Source organism: Petromyzon marinus, chromosome 13 (genome assembly GCF_048934315.1).
Source record: "Petromyzon marinus isolate PM22_M1 ecotype Great Lakes invasive population chromosome 13, UKy_Petmar_22M1.pri1.0, whole genome shotgun sequence".
NCBI lineage: Eukaryota > Metazoa > Chordata > Hyperoartia > Petromyzontiformes > Petromyzontidae > Petromyzon > Petromyzon marinus.
Window position 1 is genome coordinate 15,707,242 of NC_133679.1, and position 18,168 is coordinate 15,725,409.

Below are 18,168 nucleotides of genomic sequence, written 5' to 3' on the forward strand. Positions count from 1 at the left end.
ATCAACATTAACACGATCAATACCATCACCAACAACATCACCACTACCACCATCATCGACATTAACACGATCAATACCATCACCAACAACATCACCACTACCACCATCATCGACATTAACACGATCAATACCATCACCAACAACATCACCACTACCACCATCATCGACATTAACACGATCAATACCACCACCAACAACATCACCACTACCACCATCATCAACATTAACACGATCAATACCACCACCAGCAACATCACCACTACCACCATCATCGCCATTAACACGATCAATACCATCACCAACAACATCACCACTACCACCATCATCGACATTAACACGATCAATACCATCACCAACAACATCACCACTACCACCATCATCAACATTAACACGATCACTACCATCACCAACAACATCACCACTACCACCATCATCGACATTAACACGATCAATACCATCACCAACAACATCACCACTACCACCATCATCGCCATTAACACGATCAATACCATCACCAACAACATCACCACTACCACCATCATCGACATTAACACGATCAATACCATCACCAACAACATCACCACTACCACCATCATCGACATTAACACGATCAATACCATCACCAACAACATCACCACTACCACCATCATCGACATTAACACGATCAATACCATCACCAACAACATCACCACTACCACCATCATCGCCATTAACACGATCACTACCATCACCAACAACATCACCACTACCACCATCATCGACATTAACACGATCAATACCATCACCAACAACATCACCACTACCACCATCATCAACATTAACACGATCACTACCATCACCAACAACATCACCACTACCACCATCATCGACATTAACACGATCAATACCATCACCAACAACATCACCACTACCACCATCATCGCCATTAACACGATCAATACCATCACCAACAACATCACCACTACCACCATCATCGACATTAACACGATCAATACCATCACCAACAACATCACCACTACCACCATCATCGCCATTAACACGATCACTACCATCACCAGCAACATCACCACTACCACCATCATCGACATTAACACGATCAATACCATCACCAACAACATCACCACTACCACCATCATCGACATTAACACGATCAATACCATCACCAACAACATCACCACTACCACCATCATCGCCATTAACACGATCACTACCATCACCAGCAACATCACCACTACCACCATCATCGACATTAACACGATCAATACCATCACCAACAACATCACCACTACCACCATCATCGACATTAACACGATCAATACCATCACCAACAACATCACCACTACCACCATCATCGACATTAACACGATCAATACCATCACCAACAACATCACCACTACCACCATCATCAACATTAACACGATCAATACCATCACCAGCAACATCACCACTACCACCATCATCGACATTAACACGATCACTACCATCACCAACATCATCACCACTACCACCATCATCGACATTAACACGATCAATACCATCACCAACAGCTTCAACATCACCATCATCGACATTAACGCGATCAATACCATCACCAACAACATCACCACTACCACCATCATCGACATTAACACGATCAATACCATCACCAACAACATCACCACTACCACCATCATCGACATTAACACGATCAATACCATCACCAACAACATCACCACTACCACCATCATCGACATTAACACGATCAATACCATCACCAACAACATCACCACTACCACCATCATCGACATTAACACGATCAATACCATCACCAACAACATCACCACTACCACCATCATCGACATTAACACGATCAATACCATCACCAACAACATCACCACTACCACCATCATCGACATTAACGCGATCAATACCATCACCAACAACATCACCACTACCACCATCATCGACATTAACACGATCAATACCATCACCAACAACATCACCAATACCACCATCATCGACATTAACACGATTAATACCATCACCAACAACATCACCACTACCACCATCATCGACATTAACACGATCAATACCATCACCAACAACATCACCACTACCACCATCATCGACATTAACACGATCAATACCATCACCAACAACATCACCACTACCACCATCATCGCCATTAACACGATCACTACCATCACCAGCAACATCACCACTACCACCATCATCGACATTAACACGATCAATACCATCACCAACAACATCACCACTACCACCATCATCGACATTAACACGATCAATACCATCACCAACAACATCACCACTACCACCATCATCGCCATTAACACGATCACTACCATCACCAGCAACATCACCACTACCACCATCATCGACATTAACACGATCAATACCATCACCAACAACATCACCACTACCACCATCATCGACATTAACACGATCAATACCATCACCAACAACATCACCACTACCACCATCATCGACATTAACACGATCAATACCATCACCAACAACATCACCACTACCACCATCATCAACATTAACACGATCAATACCATCACCAGCAACATCACCACTACCACCATCATCGACATTAACACGATCACTACCATCACCAACATCATCACCACTACCACCATCATCGACATTAACACGATCAATACCCTCACCAACAGCTTCAACATCACCATCATCGACATTAACGCGATCAATACCATCACCAACAACATCACCACTACCACCATCATCGACATTAACACGATCAATACCATCACCAACAACATCACCACTACCACCATCATCGACATTAACACGATCAATACCATCACCAACAACATCACCACTACCACCATCATCGACATTAACACGATCAATACCATCACCAACAACATCACCACTACCACCATCATCGACATTAACACGATCAATACCATCACCAACAACATCACCACTACCACCATCATCGACATTAACACGATCAATACCATCACCAACAACATCACCACTACCACCATCATCGACATTAACGCGATCAATACCATCACCAACAACATCACCACTACCACCATCATCGACATTAACACGATCAATACCATCACCAACAACATCACCACTACCACCATCATCGACATTAACACGATCAATACCATCACCAACAACATCACCACACCACCATCATCGACATTAACACGATCAATACCATCACCAACAACATCACCACTACCACCATCATCGACATTAACACGACCAATACCATCACCAACAACATCACCACTACCACCATCATCGACATTAACACGATCAATACCATCACCAGCAACATCACCACTACCACCATCATCGACATTAACATGATCAATACCATCACCAACAACATCACCACTACCACCATCATCGACATTAACACGATCAATACCATCACCAGCAACATCACCACTACCACCATCATCGACATTAACACGATCAATACCATCACCAACAACATCACCACTACCACCATCATCGACATTAACACGATCAATACCATCACCAACAGCTTCAACATCACCACCATCATCGACATTAACACGATCAATACCACCACCAGCAACATCACCACTACCACCATCATCGACATTAACACGACCAATACCATCACCAACAACATCACCACTACCACCATCATCGACATTAACACGATCAATACCATCACCAACAGCTTCAACATCACCACTACCACCATCATCGACATTAACACAATCAATACCATCACCAACAACATCACCACTACCACCATCATCGACATTAACACGATCAATACCATCACCATCAACATCACCACTACCACCATCATCGACATTAACGCGATCAATACCATCACCAACAACATCACCACTACCACCATCATCGACATTAACACGATCAATACCATCACCAACAACATCACCACTACCACCATCATCGACATTAACACGATCAATACCATCACCAACAACATCACCACACCACCATCATCGACATTAACACGATCAATACCATCACCAACAACATCACCACTACCACCATCATCGACATTAACACGACCAATACCATCACCAACAACATCACCACTACCACCATCATCGACATTAACACGATCAATACCATCACCAGCAACATCACCACTACCACCATCATCGACATTAACACGATCAATACCATCACCAACAACATCACCACTACCACCATCATCGACATTAACACGATCAATACCATCACCAGCAACATCACCACTACCACCATCATCGACATTAACACGATCAATACCATCACCAATAACATCACCACTACCACCATCATCGACATTAACACGATCAATACCATCACCAACAGCTTCAACATCACCACCATCATCGACATTAACACGATCAATACCACCACCAGCAACATCACCACTACCACCATCATCGACATTAACACGACCAATACCATCACCAACAACATCACCACTACCACCATCATCGACATTAACACGATCAATACCATCACCAACAGCTTCAACATCACCACTACCACCATCATCGACATTAACACGATCAATACCATCACCAACAACATCACCACTACCACCATCATCGACATTAACACGATCAATACCATCACCAACAACATCACCACTACCACCATCATCGCCATTAACACGATCAATACCATCACCAACAACATCACCACTACCACCATCATCGACATTAACACGATCAATACCATCACCAACAACATCACCACTACCACCATCATCGACATTAACACGATCAATACCATCACCAACAACATCACCACTACCACCATCATCGACATTAACACGATCACTACCATCACCAACAACATCACCACTACCACCATCATCATCGACATTAACACGATCAATACCATCACCAACAACATCACCACTACCACCATCATCGACATTAACACGATCAATACCATCACCAACAACATCACCACTACCACCATCATCGACATTAACACGATCACTACCATCACCAGCAACATCACCACTACCACCATCATCGACATTAACACGACCAATACCATCACCAACAACATCACCACTACCACCATCATCGACATTAACACGATCAATACCATCACCAACAACATCACCACTACCACCATCATCGACATTAACGCGATCAATACCATCACCAACAGCTTCAACATCACCATCAACATTAACACAATCACTACCAACACCAACAGCTTCAACATCAACATTAACACGATCAATACCATCACCAACAGCTTCAACATCACCATCAACATTAACATTAACGCGATCAATACCATCACCAACAGCTTCAACATCACCATCAACATTAACATTAACGCGATCAATACCATCACCAACAGCTTCAACATCACCATCAACATTAACATTAACGCGATCAATACCATCACCAACAGCTTCAACATCACCATCAACATTAACGCGATCAATACCATCACCAACAGCTTCAACATCACCATCAATATTAACGCAATCAATACCATCACCAACAGCTTCATCATCACCATCAACATTAACGCGATCAATACCATCACCAACAGCTTCAACATCACCATCAACATTAACACAATCACTACCAACACCAACAGCTTCAACATCAACATTAACACGATCAATACCATCACCAACAGCTTCAACATCACCATCAACATTAACACGATCAATACCATCACCAACAGCTTCAACATCACCATCAACATTAACACGATCAATACCATCACCAACAGCTTCAACATCACCATCAACATTAACACAATCACTACCAACACCAATAGCTTCATCATCAACATCACCATCAACATTAACACGATCAATACCATCACCAACAGCTTCATCATCACCATCAACATTAACACGATCACTACCATCACCAATAGCTTCATCATCAACATCACCATCAACATTAACATCACTACCATCACCAAAAGCATCGTCATCAACATCACCATCAACATTAACATCACTACCATAACCAACAACATCATCAACATCACCATCAACATTAACAGCACTACCATCACCACCAACATCACCATCATCACCAAAACCATCACCATCACTACCATCACCATCAACATCACCATCGTCGACGTCATCACTCTCACGCTGACGTCTTCTCATTAACCCCCCCCATGCCCCCCCCCGTATCCCACACTCCGACATGCCCCCTCCCCACCGCCCCGGTGCCACCCGACTGCACGATCTGCCGTGCCCCCCCCCACCCCCAGGCGTACGCATGCTGGACGGGGAGGTGACGGACGCGGTGGAGGGGGCCGCGCTGAGCGTGGGCCCCCAGCACGTGGCCGTGTTCAGCGCCTCGTGGGGCCCAGACGACGACGGCGCCACTGTGGACGGGCCCGGCCTGCTCGCCAGCACGGCGCTGCTGCGCGGCGTGCGAGAGGTACCACGGGGGGAGGGGGGGTGGGGGGAGTCCGCGGTTCGGATCAGGCGGGCTCGCCCTGGTGAATGCGTTGAGGGTATTTGGATGCTGCTGTGAATGTCCACGTGATGTTGAGCCACCTCGGAGAGCTATCATTTGTGACCGCCAGGTCGCTTCTGAAATAGAACTTCAGCACCCTCGTCGTGAAATAACAATAGTGAAATATAGTCAATAGTTAATACCGAAGTAACCACAGCACTCCACAGTTTGCCGTCCGCTTTTACACCCACAGTGGACTTTAAAGATCCCAAGAAGGAGCAATCTACAATCCGCCCACCCTTCCCACTTTGGTATCTCCACGTTAAACATAAACGCGTGGGGTTTAACAAAAATATGTTTTTACACATCCCATCAACCACACGGCCAATGAGATTTGCCTCGCGCGGAGGGACGCGTATCTCACAGAGAGAGCCCCTTGCTCGTAACATTTGGCAGTTCACCAGCAATTGGTTCACGTCAAGCCTGGCTGCGGATGAGAACCCTGAATGTCCAACCCGGTTGCTGTCCATATTCTCCCATAGCGACGCTCCTGATGGTTGTTTATCTGAGATGCGCGTCACCTCTCATGGGCTCCGCCACCCCCTGCCCCACTTGTTTATGACGCGGCTTCGTGGCAATACAAAGTCCACTTGGGGCAAAAGGGCAGCAGGAAGAGGTTGGGGGGGGGGCGAGACTCCGGCCTCGAGGGCGTTTGATTAACCCCGAGAGGGGATAGCGGTGGGGGAGCAGGGGGTGGGGGTTGGAGGAACAGGGGGTGGGGAGGCAGGGGGTGGGGGGGCAGGGGGTTGGGGGCAGGGGGTGGGGGAGCAAGGGGTGGGGGAGCAAGGGGTGGGGGTGCAGGAGGTGGGGGTGCAGGGGGTGGGGGTGCAGGGGGTGGGGGAGCAAGGGGTGGGGGTGCAGGGGGTGGGGGAGCTACAGGGTGCCCCCAGTCGTGACTCCCATCTGAGTCGATCCCCCGAGTTCAGGATGCTTGCCCGCGTAATGGTGGAGAACACAAACACACAGACACACAAACACACAGACACACAGACACACAAACACACAAACACACAGACACACAAACACATAGACACACAGACACACAAACACACAGACACACAAACACACAGACACACAGACACACAAACACACAGACACACAGACACACAAACACACAGACACACAAACACACAGACACACAAACACACAAACACACAGACACACAAACACACAAACACACAGACACACAGACACACAAACACACAGACACACAAACACACAAACACACAGACACACAAACACACAAACACACAGACACACAAACACACAGACACACAAACACACAGACACACAGACACACAAACACACAGACACACAAACACACAAACACACAGACACACAAACACACAAACACACAGACACACAAACACACAAACACACAGACACACAGACACACAAACACACAAACACACAGACACACAAACACACAAACACACAGACACACAAACACACAGACACACAAACACACAGACACACAGACACACAAACACACAGACACACAAACACACAAACACACAGACACACAAACACACAAACACACAGACACACAAACACACAAACACACAGACACACAGACACACAAACACACAGACACACAGACACACAAACACACAGCTACACAAACACACAGACACACAGACACACAAACACACAGACACACAAACACACAAACACACAGACACACATACACACAGCTACACAAACACACAGACACACAGACACACAGACACACAAACACACAGACACACAAACACACACACAGACACACAGACACACAAACACACAGACACACAGACACACAAACACACAAACACACAGACACACAGACACCCAAACACACAGACACACAAACACACAAACACACAGACACACAGACACACAAACACAGACACACAAACACACAGACACACAAACACACAGCTAAACAAACACACAGACACACAGACACACAAACACACAGACACACAAACACACAAACACACAGACACACATACACACAGCTACACAAACACACAAACACACAGACACACAAACACACAGACACACAGACACACAAACACACAGCTACACAAACACACAGACACACAGACACACAAACACACAGACACACAAACACACAAACACACAGACACACATACACACAGCTACACAAACACACAGACACACAGACACACAAACACACAGACACACAAACACACACACAGACACACAGACACACAAACACACAAACACACAGACACACAGACACACAAACACACAGACACACAAACACACAAACACACAGACACACATACACACAGCTACACAAACACACAGACACACAGACACACAAACACACAGACACACAAACACACACACAGACACACAGACACACAAACACACAAACACACAGACACACAGACACACAAACACACAGACACACAAACACACAGACACACAGACACACAAACACAGACACACAAACACACAGACACGCAGACACACACGCAGACACACGCAGACACGCAGACACACACACAGACACACAGACACACACAGACACACACGCAGACACACACAGACACACACACAGACACACACAGACACACACACAGACACACACAGACACACACACAGACACACACAGACACACACACACAGATACACAAACACACAGACACACACACAGACACACAGACGACGAGAACTCCGAGTATTTCTCTCTTCCGGGAGTGCAATCAACGCAGCAGTGTCGGTTCAACACAAGGGAAACTCTGGGGTCGGCTTTCGACATTCATCGTGTCATCAGCAGAGCGACGGTGGCTTGGACCAACGCTGGTGAACTGCCAGATGTTTATAGATGTTTATAGGAACGGACGCCTTCTGGTAGATTTGTTGTAATTATATAATTTGTGCTCAAGGACGATCTTGGTAGTGGGGGGAAGGGATGCAGATCTCATTCCACAGAGAGAAGGGGGGAGTGGGGGGCGTGGGGGAGGGGGGGGGGCGTGGGGGAGGGGGGGGGGCGTGGGGGAGGGGGGGGGCGTGGGGGAGGGGGCGTGGGGGAGGGGGGGGCGGCCCATTCCACCCCCCCACGCCTCCCCCTCACTCGGGTCCGGAGTTCAATTAATCGCGGACTTGTTTCATCGGAATGGGCGACTCACTCACTCACCCCGGGGGTGACTCGCCCACTCACCCCGGGGGTGACTCACTCTCCCCGGGGGTGACTCACTCATTCACCCCGGGGGTGACTCACTCATTCACCCCGGGGGTGACTCACTCACTCACCCCGGGGGTGACTCACTCACTCACTCACCCCGGGGGTGACTCACTCACTCCACGTGGTGGAGGTGTCCCACCAGGTTGGGATGACATCACGGACGATCGCCCCATGGTTGATGGTGGGGGGTGATGGTGGGGGTTGATGGTGGGGGTTGATGGTGGGGGTTGATGGTGGGGGTTGATGGGTGGGGGTTGATGGGTGGGGGGTGATGGTGGGGGGTGATGGTGGGGGTTGATGATAGGGGTTGATGGTGGGGGTTGATGGTGGGGGTTGATGGTAGGGGTTGATGGTGGGGGTTGATGGTAGGGGTTGATGGTGGGGGTTGATGGTAGGGGTTGATGGTGGGGGTTGATGGTGGGGGTTGATGGTGGGGGTTGATGGTGGGGGTTGATGGTAGGGGTTGATGGTGGGGGGTGATGGTGGGGGTTGATGGTAGGGGTTGATGGTGGGGGTTGATGATGGGGGTTGATGGTGGGGGTTGATGGTAGGGGTTTATGGTAGGGGTTGACGGGTGGAGGGTGATGGTAGGGTTGATGGTGGGGGTTGATGGGTAGGGGTTGATGGTGGGGGTTGATGGTGGGGGTTGATGGTAGGGGTTGATGGTGGGGGTTGATGGGTGGGGGGTGATGGTGGAGGGTGATGGTGGGGGGTGATGGTGGGGGTTGATGGGTGGGGGTTGATGGTGGGGGTTGATGGTGGGGGTTGATGGTGGGGGTTGATGGTGGGGGTGATGGTGGGGGTTGATGGTAGGGGTTGATGGGTGGGGGTTGATGGTGGGGGTTGATGGTGGGGGTTGATGGTGGGGGTGATGGTGGGGGGTGATGGTGGGGGTTGATGGTGGGGGTTGACGGTGGGGGTGATGGTGAGAGTTGATGGTGGGGGTTGATGGTGGGGTTGATGGTGGGGGTGATGGTGGGGGTTGATGGTGGGGGTTGATGGTGGGGGGTGATGATGGCTGCTCAACACCCCCCCCCCCCCATCCCTCCCCCACCCCGCAGGGCCGCGGGGGTCTGGGCTCGATCTTCGTGTGGGCCTCTGGGAACGGGGGCCGTCGACGCGACCACTGCTCGTGCGACGGCTACACCAACAGCGTGGCCACGGTGTCCGTGTCCAGCACAGCGGAGAGCGGTGCCGCGCCCTGGTACCTCGAGGCCTGCGCCTCCACGCTCGCCTCCACCTACAGCAGCGGGGAGGCCACCGACCGCAAGATCGTGAGACCCCCCCTCCCCCCCCCCCCCCCCAATACGACCCCCCAAAGACAAAGGTCCCCCGTACAGCCTTAACAGACTGCCGGGGCAAGTGCTGCTAGCGAGGAGCACCTGCGAAGGCACGGCGTACGAGGGGGCTGAGTGCCCAGCACCACGCCCGACCGCCTTTGTCTCCCCGGTGGCGATGTTTACTACACGCCCCAGCATGTGCTCATTTGAGGCTGAGTCGACCGAGGGGATGCCCAGGACCGGCTCAGATAATCGTCGCCGGTGCTGGCCGTGAGTGAGAATCGAACTTGGTTCGCCGGGTTCGTAGCGCAGCGCTAACCGCTGCACCACCGCTCCCCCCCCTTACGGACGCTCCTGAACTCCCAAGGCCACACAGCTGACACCGTCAGCACCCCGCCCCATCCACGATGTCCAGCCGGCACTAGCAGCCCCCCTCCCCGCCCCCCCCCCCCAGATCACCACGGACTTGAGGCAGCGCTGCACAGAGAACCACACGGGGACCTCGGCCTCCGCTCCCATGGCAGCGGCCATCATCGCCCTCGCCCTGGAGGCCAAGTGAGCGGCGCTCACCAACACCAACAACACCACTCACCAACACACTCACCAACACCAACAACACCACTCACCAACACGTGTACCACACTCACCAACATCACGTGTACCACACTCACACTCACCACCACCACACTCACCACGTGTACCACACTCACCAACACGTGTACCACACTCACACTCACCACCACCAACAACACTCATCACGTGTACCACCACACTCACCACCACACTCACCACCACACTCACCAACACACTCACCAACACACTCACCACGTGTACCACACTCACCACCACACTCACCAACACACTCACCAACACACTCACCACCACACTCACCACCACACTCACCACGTGTACCACACTCACCACCACACTCACCAACACACTCACCACCACACTCACCACCACACTCACCACCACCACACTCACCACCACACTCACCACCACACTCACCACGTGTACCACACTCACCACCACACCCACCACCAACACCACCACACTCACCACACTCACCACCAACAACAACACACTCACCACGTGTACCACACTCACCATCACACTCACCACCACACTCACCACCACACTCACCACCAACACCACCACACTCACCACGTGTACCACACTCACCACCACCACACTCACCACATGTACCACACTCACCAACACCACCACCACCACGTGTACCACACTCACCACGTGTACCACACTCACCACCACACTCACCACCACACTCACCACCACCACACTCACCACGTGTACCACACTCACCAACACCACCACCACGTGTACCACACTCACCACGTGTACCACACTCACCACCACACTCACCACCACCACACTCACCACGTGTACCACACTCACCACGTGTACCACACTTACCACCACACTCACCACCACACTCACCACCACCACACTCACCACGTGTACGACACTCACCACCACCACACTCACCACGTGTACCACACTCACCACCACCAACACCACCACCACCACGTGTACCACACTCACCACCACACTCACCACGTGTACCACACTCACCACCACACTCACCACCACACTCACCACCACCACACTCACCACCACCACACTCACCACCACACTCACCACCACCACCACCACACTCACCACGTGTACCACACTCACCACGTGTACCACACCCACCATCACACTCACCACGTGTACCACACTCACCACCACCACACTCACCACCACCACACTCACCACTACACTCACCACCACACTCACCACGTGTACCACACTCACCAACACACTCACCACCACACTCACCACTACCACACTCACCACGTGTACCACACTCACCACCACACTCACCACGTGTACCACACTCACCACCACACTCACCACCACCACACTCACCACCACACTCACCACCACCACACTCACCACCACCACACTCACCACCACCACACTTACCACCACACTCACCACCACCACCACACTCACCACACTCACCACCACACTCACCAACACACTCACCACCACCACCACACTCACCGCCGCACTCACCACCGTACTCACCACCACCACCACACTCAGCACCACACTCACCACCACCACACTCACCACCACACTCACCACCACACTCACCACCACCACACTCACCGCCACACTCACCACGTGTACCACACTCACCACCACACTCACCACCGTACTCACCGCCGCACTCACCACCACACTCACCACCGCCATACTCACGACCACCACACTCACCACCACCACACTCACCACCACACCCACCACCACACTCACCGCCACACTCACCACGTGTACCGCACTCACCACCGCACTCACTACCACACTCATCACGCCTACCGCACTCACCACCACACTCACCACCGCATTCACCACCACACTCACCACCACACTCATCACCGCACTCACCACATGTACCGCACTCATCACCACACTCACCACGCCTACCGCACTCACCACCACACTTACCACTGCACTCACCACGTGTGCCGCACTCACCACCACACTCACACTCACCACGTATATCACACTTACTACCGCACGCTCACTACGTATACCACTGTCCAACCTCCACACACACATTACCCACTGCATGCAGTAAGACCTATGATGGCGAGCGTGGCGGTGACTGTGGTGAGTGTCCCACAGCCCGCGGCTCACCTGGAGGGACGTGCAGCACCTGGTGGTGAGGACCTCCCGGCCTGCACACCTTGTGGCTCCAGACTGGACGACCAACGGGGCCGGGCGGCGTGGTGAGACCACACTCACCACACTCACCACACTCACCACACCACACTCACCACACTCACCACACTCACCACACCACACTCACCACACTCACCACACCACACTCACCACACTCACCACACCACACTCACCACACTCACCACACTCACCACACCACACTCACCACACTCACCACACTCACCACACCACACTCACCACACTCACCACACCACACTCACCACACTCACCACACTCACCACACCACACTCACCACACTCACCACACCACACTCACCACACTCACCACACTCACCACACTACACTCACCACACTCACCACACTCACCACATCACACTCACTACACTCACCACACTCACCACACCACACTCACCACACTCACCACACTCACCACACTCACCACACCACACTCACCACACTCACCACACCACACTCACCACACTCACCACACCACACTCACCACACTCACCACACTCACCACACCACACTCACCACACTCACCACACTCACCACACTCACTACACTCACCACACCACACTCACCACACTCACCACACTCACCACACTCACCACACCACACTCACCACACTCACCGCACCACACTCACCGCACCACACTCACCACACTCACCACACCACACTCACCACACCACACTCACCACACCACACTCACCGCACTCACCGCACCACACTCACCACACTCACCGCACCACACTCACCGCACTCACCGCACCATACTCACCACACTCACCACACTCACCGCCCTCCCCACCCTCACCGCACCACACTCACCACACTCACCACACTCACCGCACCACACTCACCACACTCACCACACTCACCGCACTCATCACACTCACCACACCACACTCACCACACTCACCACGCTCGCCACACCACACTCACCACACTCACCACACTCACCACACCACACTCACCACACTCACCACACTCACCACACCACACTCACCACACCACACTCACCACACTCACCACACCACACTCACCACACTCACCACACTCACCACACCACACTCACCACACTCACCACACTCACCACACCACACTCACCACACTCACCACACTCACCACACCACACTCACCACACTCACCACACTCACCACACCACACTCACCACACTCACCACACTCACCACACCACACTTGCCACACCGCACTCACCACACTCACCGCACGACACTCACCACACCGCACTCACCGCACCGCACTCACCATAATACACCATACATACACCGCACCATACACAAATCCCACTCACCATTGCACTCTTTCCACACAAAGCGCTTTCCACAAATGAACCACAATATCTCGCTGACCTCGTCAAGGAGCAGAAACCATCATCACTAAAACTCCGGTGGTCATTCTCGCAGCGGCTTTTGGCTCAGCCATCGAACAAGGACGGTCACCGCATCGCGCGCTTTAAGATGCACTTCTGGGGCCGTCTGGAACGCTCTTCCGATATTAGGGAGCCACTGGAGCTGTGCACTTTTAAATCGTCTAGAATGAAAACTAATTTCTTTAGAGCTGCTTTTTGTGTTTAGTTTGTTGTCCTTCCCCCGCACCTCCGATTAGCACGGTTGGCTACGTACGGTGCAAAAGAAGTTCAACATACTTACCATACACACCACAGCACTCATACCACGCAATAACATCGCCCCCCCCCCCCGCCCCCTGTGTTCCCCGCTCCCCCCGTGCCCCCCCGCCCCGTGCAGTGAGCCACCTGTACGGGTTCGGGTTAATGAACGCGGAGGCGATGGTGGTGGCCGCGGCGTCGTGGCGCCGCGTGCCTGAGCAACGCACGTGCCGGGGCCACACGGACCGCACTCACACGTGAGTGCACCAGCCTGCCGCTAGCGCTGCCGTGACCGTGCCGCGGGAGACTCAAGTTTACGTTGATTGTGCCGCTAGCGCTGCCGTGACCGTGCGAGACTCAAGTTTACGTTGATTGTGCCGCTAGCGTTACCGTGACCGTGCGAGACTCAAGTTTACGTTGATTGTGCCGCTAGCGCTGCCGTGAGCGTGCCGCGAGGGACTCAAGTTTACGTTGATTGTGCCGCTAGCGCTACCGTGACCGTGCCGCGAGAGACTCAAGATTACGTTGATTGTGCCGCTAGCGCTGCCGTGAGCGTGCCGCGGGAGACTCAAGATTACGTTGATTGTGCCGCTAGCGCTACCGCGACCGTGCCGCGGGAGACTCAAGTTTACGTTGATTGTGCCGCTAGCGCTGCCGTGACCGTGCCGCGGGAGACTCAAGATTACGTTGATTGTGCCGCTAGCGCTGCCGTGAGCGTGCCGCGGGAGACTCAAGATTACGTTGATTGTGCCGCTAGCGCTACCGCGACCGTGCCGCGAGATAGTCAAGTTTACGTTGATCCTGTGGACAGGTGGATTCGGCCGGAGAAGAAGCTCGTGGCGATCGCCAAGGTGAGCGGTTGCCGCGACGACCCGGCGAGCCGCGTCGCTCACCTGGAGCACGTGGTGGTGCGCGTGACGCTCACCCACGTGCGTCGCGGGGACCTCGCCATCTTCCTCACCTCGCCGGCCGGCACGCGCTCACAGCTGCTCGCCAACCGGTGAGGAGGGTGAGGAGGTGGACGGGTGGGTAGGTGGGAGGTGAGCAGGTGGAGCGGCAAGGTGATGATGGACGGGCGAGGAAATGAATGGGCAGGTGAGGTGAGCAGGTGGGTAGGCGATGGAGGTGGGCAGGCGCATAGGTGTTTTTGTTTGTTAACACGGTCGCTGAGAACCGGGGCCCCAAGGCCCAAACGTTGAATGGCCAGCAACAAACAGCACTACTATTGAAGTTGTAACAGATACCAGTGAAACATGTTTTTTTTTGTTAATCGAGCGAGGTTATGACGATGAGAGCTTGGTGGAGAGAGAGAGACGATGGTGGGAGGAGGGAATCCCACAGTGGAGCAGTGCGAGAGAAGAAGCAGAGAGAGGTGAAGTGACCTGCAGTGTGGTGAGTGGGAGGGTGGGTGAGTGAGTGGGTGGGTGAGTGTGTTGTTGTAAAACAACTCTAAACTAGTTTTATTTTACCACATATAAGGCCCACTAAACTATATAGCTCTTTTTCAGAAGCGATCTGGCCACAAATTATAGCTCAGCGAAGCGGCTTATCACGTGAAAATGTATAGCAGTCAAATACTCTAAACAGGGAAAAACCAGAGGACCGTAAAAATCCACGCGGCCACGGGGAGAACACGCAAACTCCAAATATAGAGGCGTCAGCTTCGAGATCAAACCCACGACCTCTTGTATACCAGGTGACGAAGTTAGCATCTCGCTCCCGAGTCATCAACACGGCTGGAGGAATCGACGAGTGAAGTTTACCGAAAGAGTGACCGCGGTAGTAGCGGCAGAAGAGAGACAGAGACGTGTGCGCTCTGGCCCGTGCGTGCGAGCAGGATGTACGACCACTCCCAGGAGGGGTTCAAGGACTGGGAGTTCATGACCTCGCACTGCTGGGGGGAGGCCCCAGGGGGGGTCTGGGTCCTGGAAATCCTGGACACCCCCTCGCAGCCCCGCAACCCCAAGGCCATGGGTACAACATTCGCCATGATGTCACCACCGCGTTTGTGCCAGGCTCGGTGTACTTTGAGGCTCGCTGGCAGGAGGTCACGGGGCAGACCCAGGTGTAACTGGTTGACCGACCGAGCCGACCGGCAGATGCACCACCTGTTGCTCCCCACTGTGACAACTCGCTGCGTTTTACCCACTCGGTGTTTTGCTTTGTTATTGTGAGCGTCACTCCTTTGCCCTCCAACTACCCAGCAGCGTCCTTCACGAGATTCCCCACAGAGGCCCATTTTGACACCGCTGGTGCCAGTCTTCGGCAAGTCCACTCAGCCTGCACATCCTCCCGTACCAGAAGAATAACCCAGGTCTCGACCAGGGCAATAGAGCGGAGATGCAGGTCCTGGTGAAACGCCCGAAGCGCTTCGAGGGCTCGCTAATTTCCCCCTCCCCCGCTCCACAGGGAAGCTGAAGGAGTGGTCCCTGATCCTGTACGGGACGGAGGAGCCTCCCCAGGGAGACGCGCCCCCCCCTGCGGCGAGGTCTCCCCTGAAGAGGGAATACGCGAGGTCCCTGTCGGGGAAAAGGTCCCCGTGGTACGATTGGTGGCCGGGGAGTGACAAGGACGATCTGCAGCAACCCCAAGAATACATGGGTGTGTGTGTGTGGGTGTGTGTGTGTGTGTATGTATGGGTGTGTGTGTGTGGGTGTGTGTATGTATGGGTGTGTGGGTGTGTGTATGTATGGGTGTGTGTGTGTGGGTGTGTGTATGCATGGGTGTGTGTGTGTAGGTGTGTGTATGTATAGGTGTGTGGGTGTGTGTATGTATGGGTGTGTGTGTGTGTGTGTATGGG

At 52.5% G+C, this 18,168-nt stretch overlaps 1 protein-coding gene across 3 annotated transcripts in view; it reads left to right on the forward strand.

The window, feature by feature from the left end:
- The window catches only part of LOC116942149 (proprotein convertase subtilisin/kexin type 6-like), a 71,814-nt gene that overhangs the window by 7,208 nt on the left and 46,438 nt on the right, over positions 1-18,168 (forward strand). For all 3 annotated transcript variants that reach the window (XM_076066909.1, XM_076066910.1, XM_076066911.1), the window contains exons 7-14: positions 6,256-6,428; positions 10,767-10,979; positions 11,440-11,540; positions 13,683-13,786; positions 15,508-15,625; positions 16,180-16,368; positions 17,206-17,342; positions 17,778-17,969. In XM_076066909.1, the coding sequence (XP_075923024.1) occupies positions 6,256-6,428; positions 10,767-10,979; positions 11,440-11,540; positions 13,683-13,786; positions 15,508-15,625; positions 16,180-16,368; positions 17,206-17,342; positions 17,778-17,969 (1,227 nt within the window). The remainder of the gene's footprint in view (positions 1-6,255; positions 6,429-10,766; positions 10,980-11,439; positions 11,541-13,682; positions 13,787-15,507; positions 15,626-16,179; positions 16,369-17,205; positions 17,343-17,777; positions 17,970-18,168) is intronic.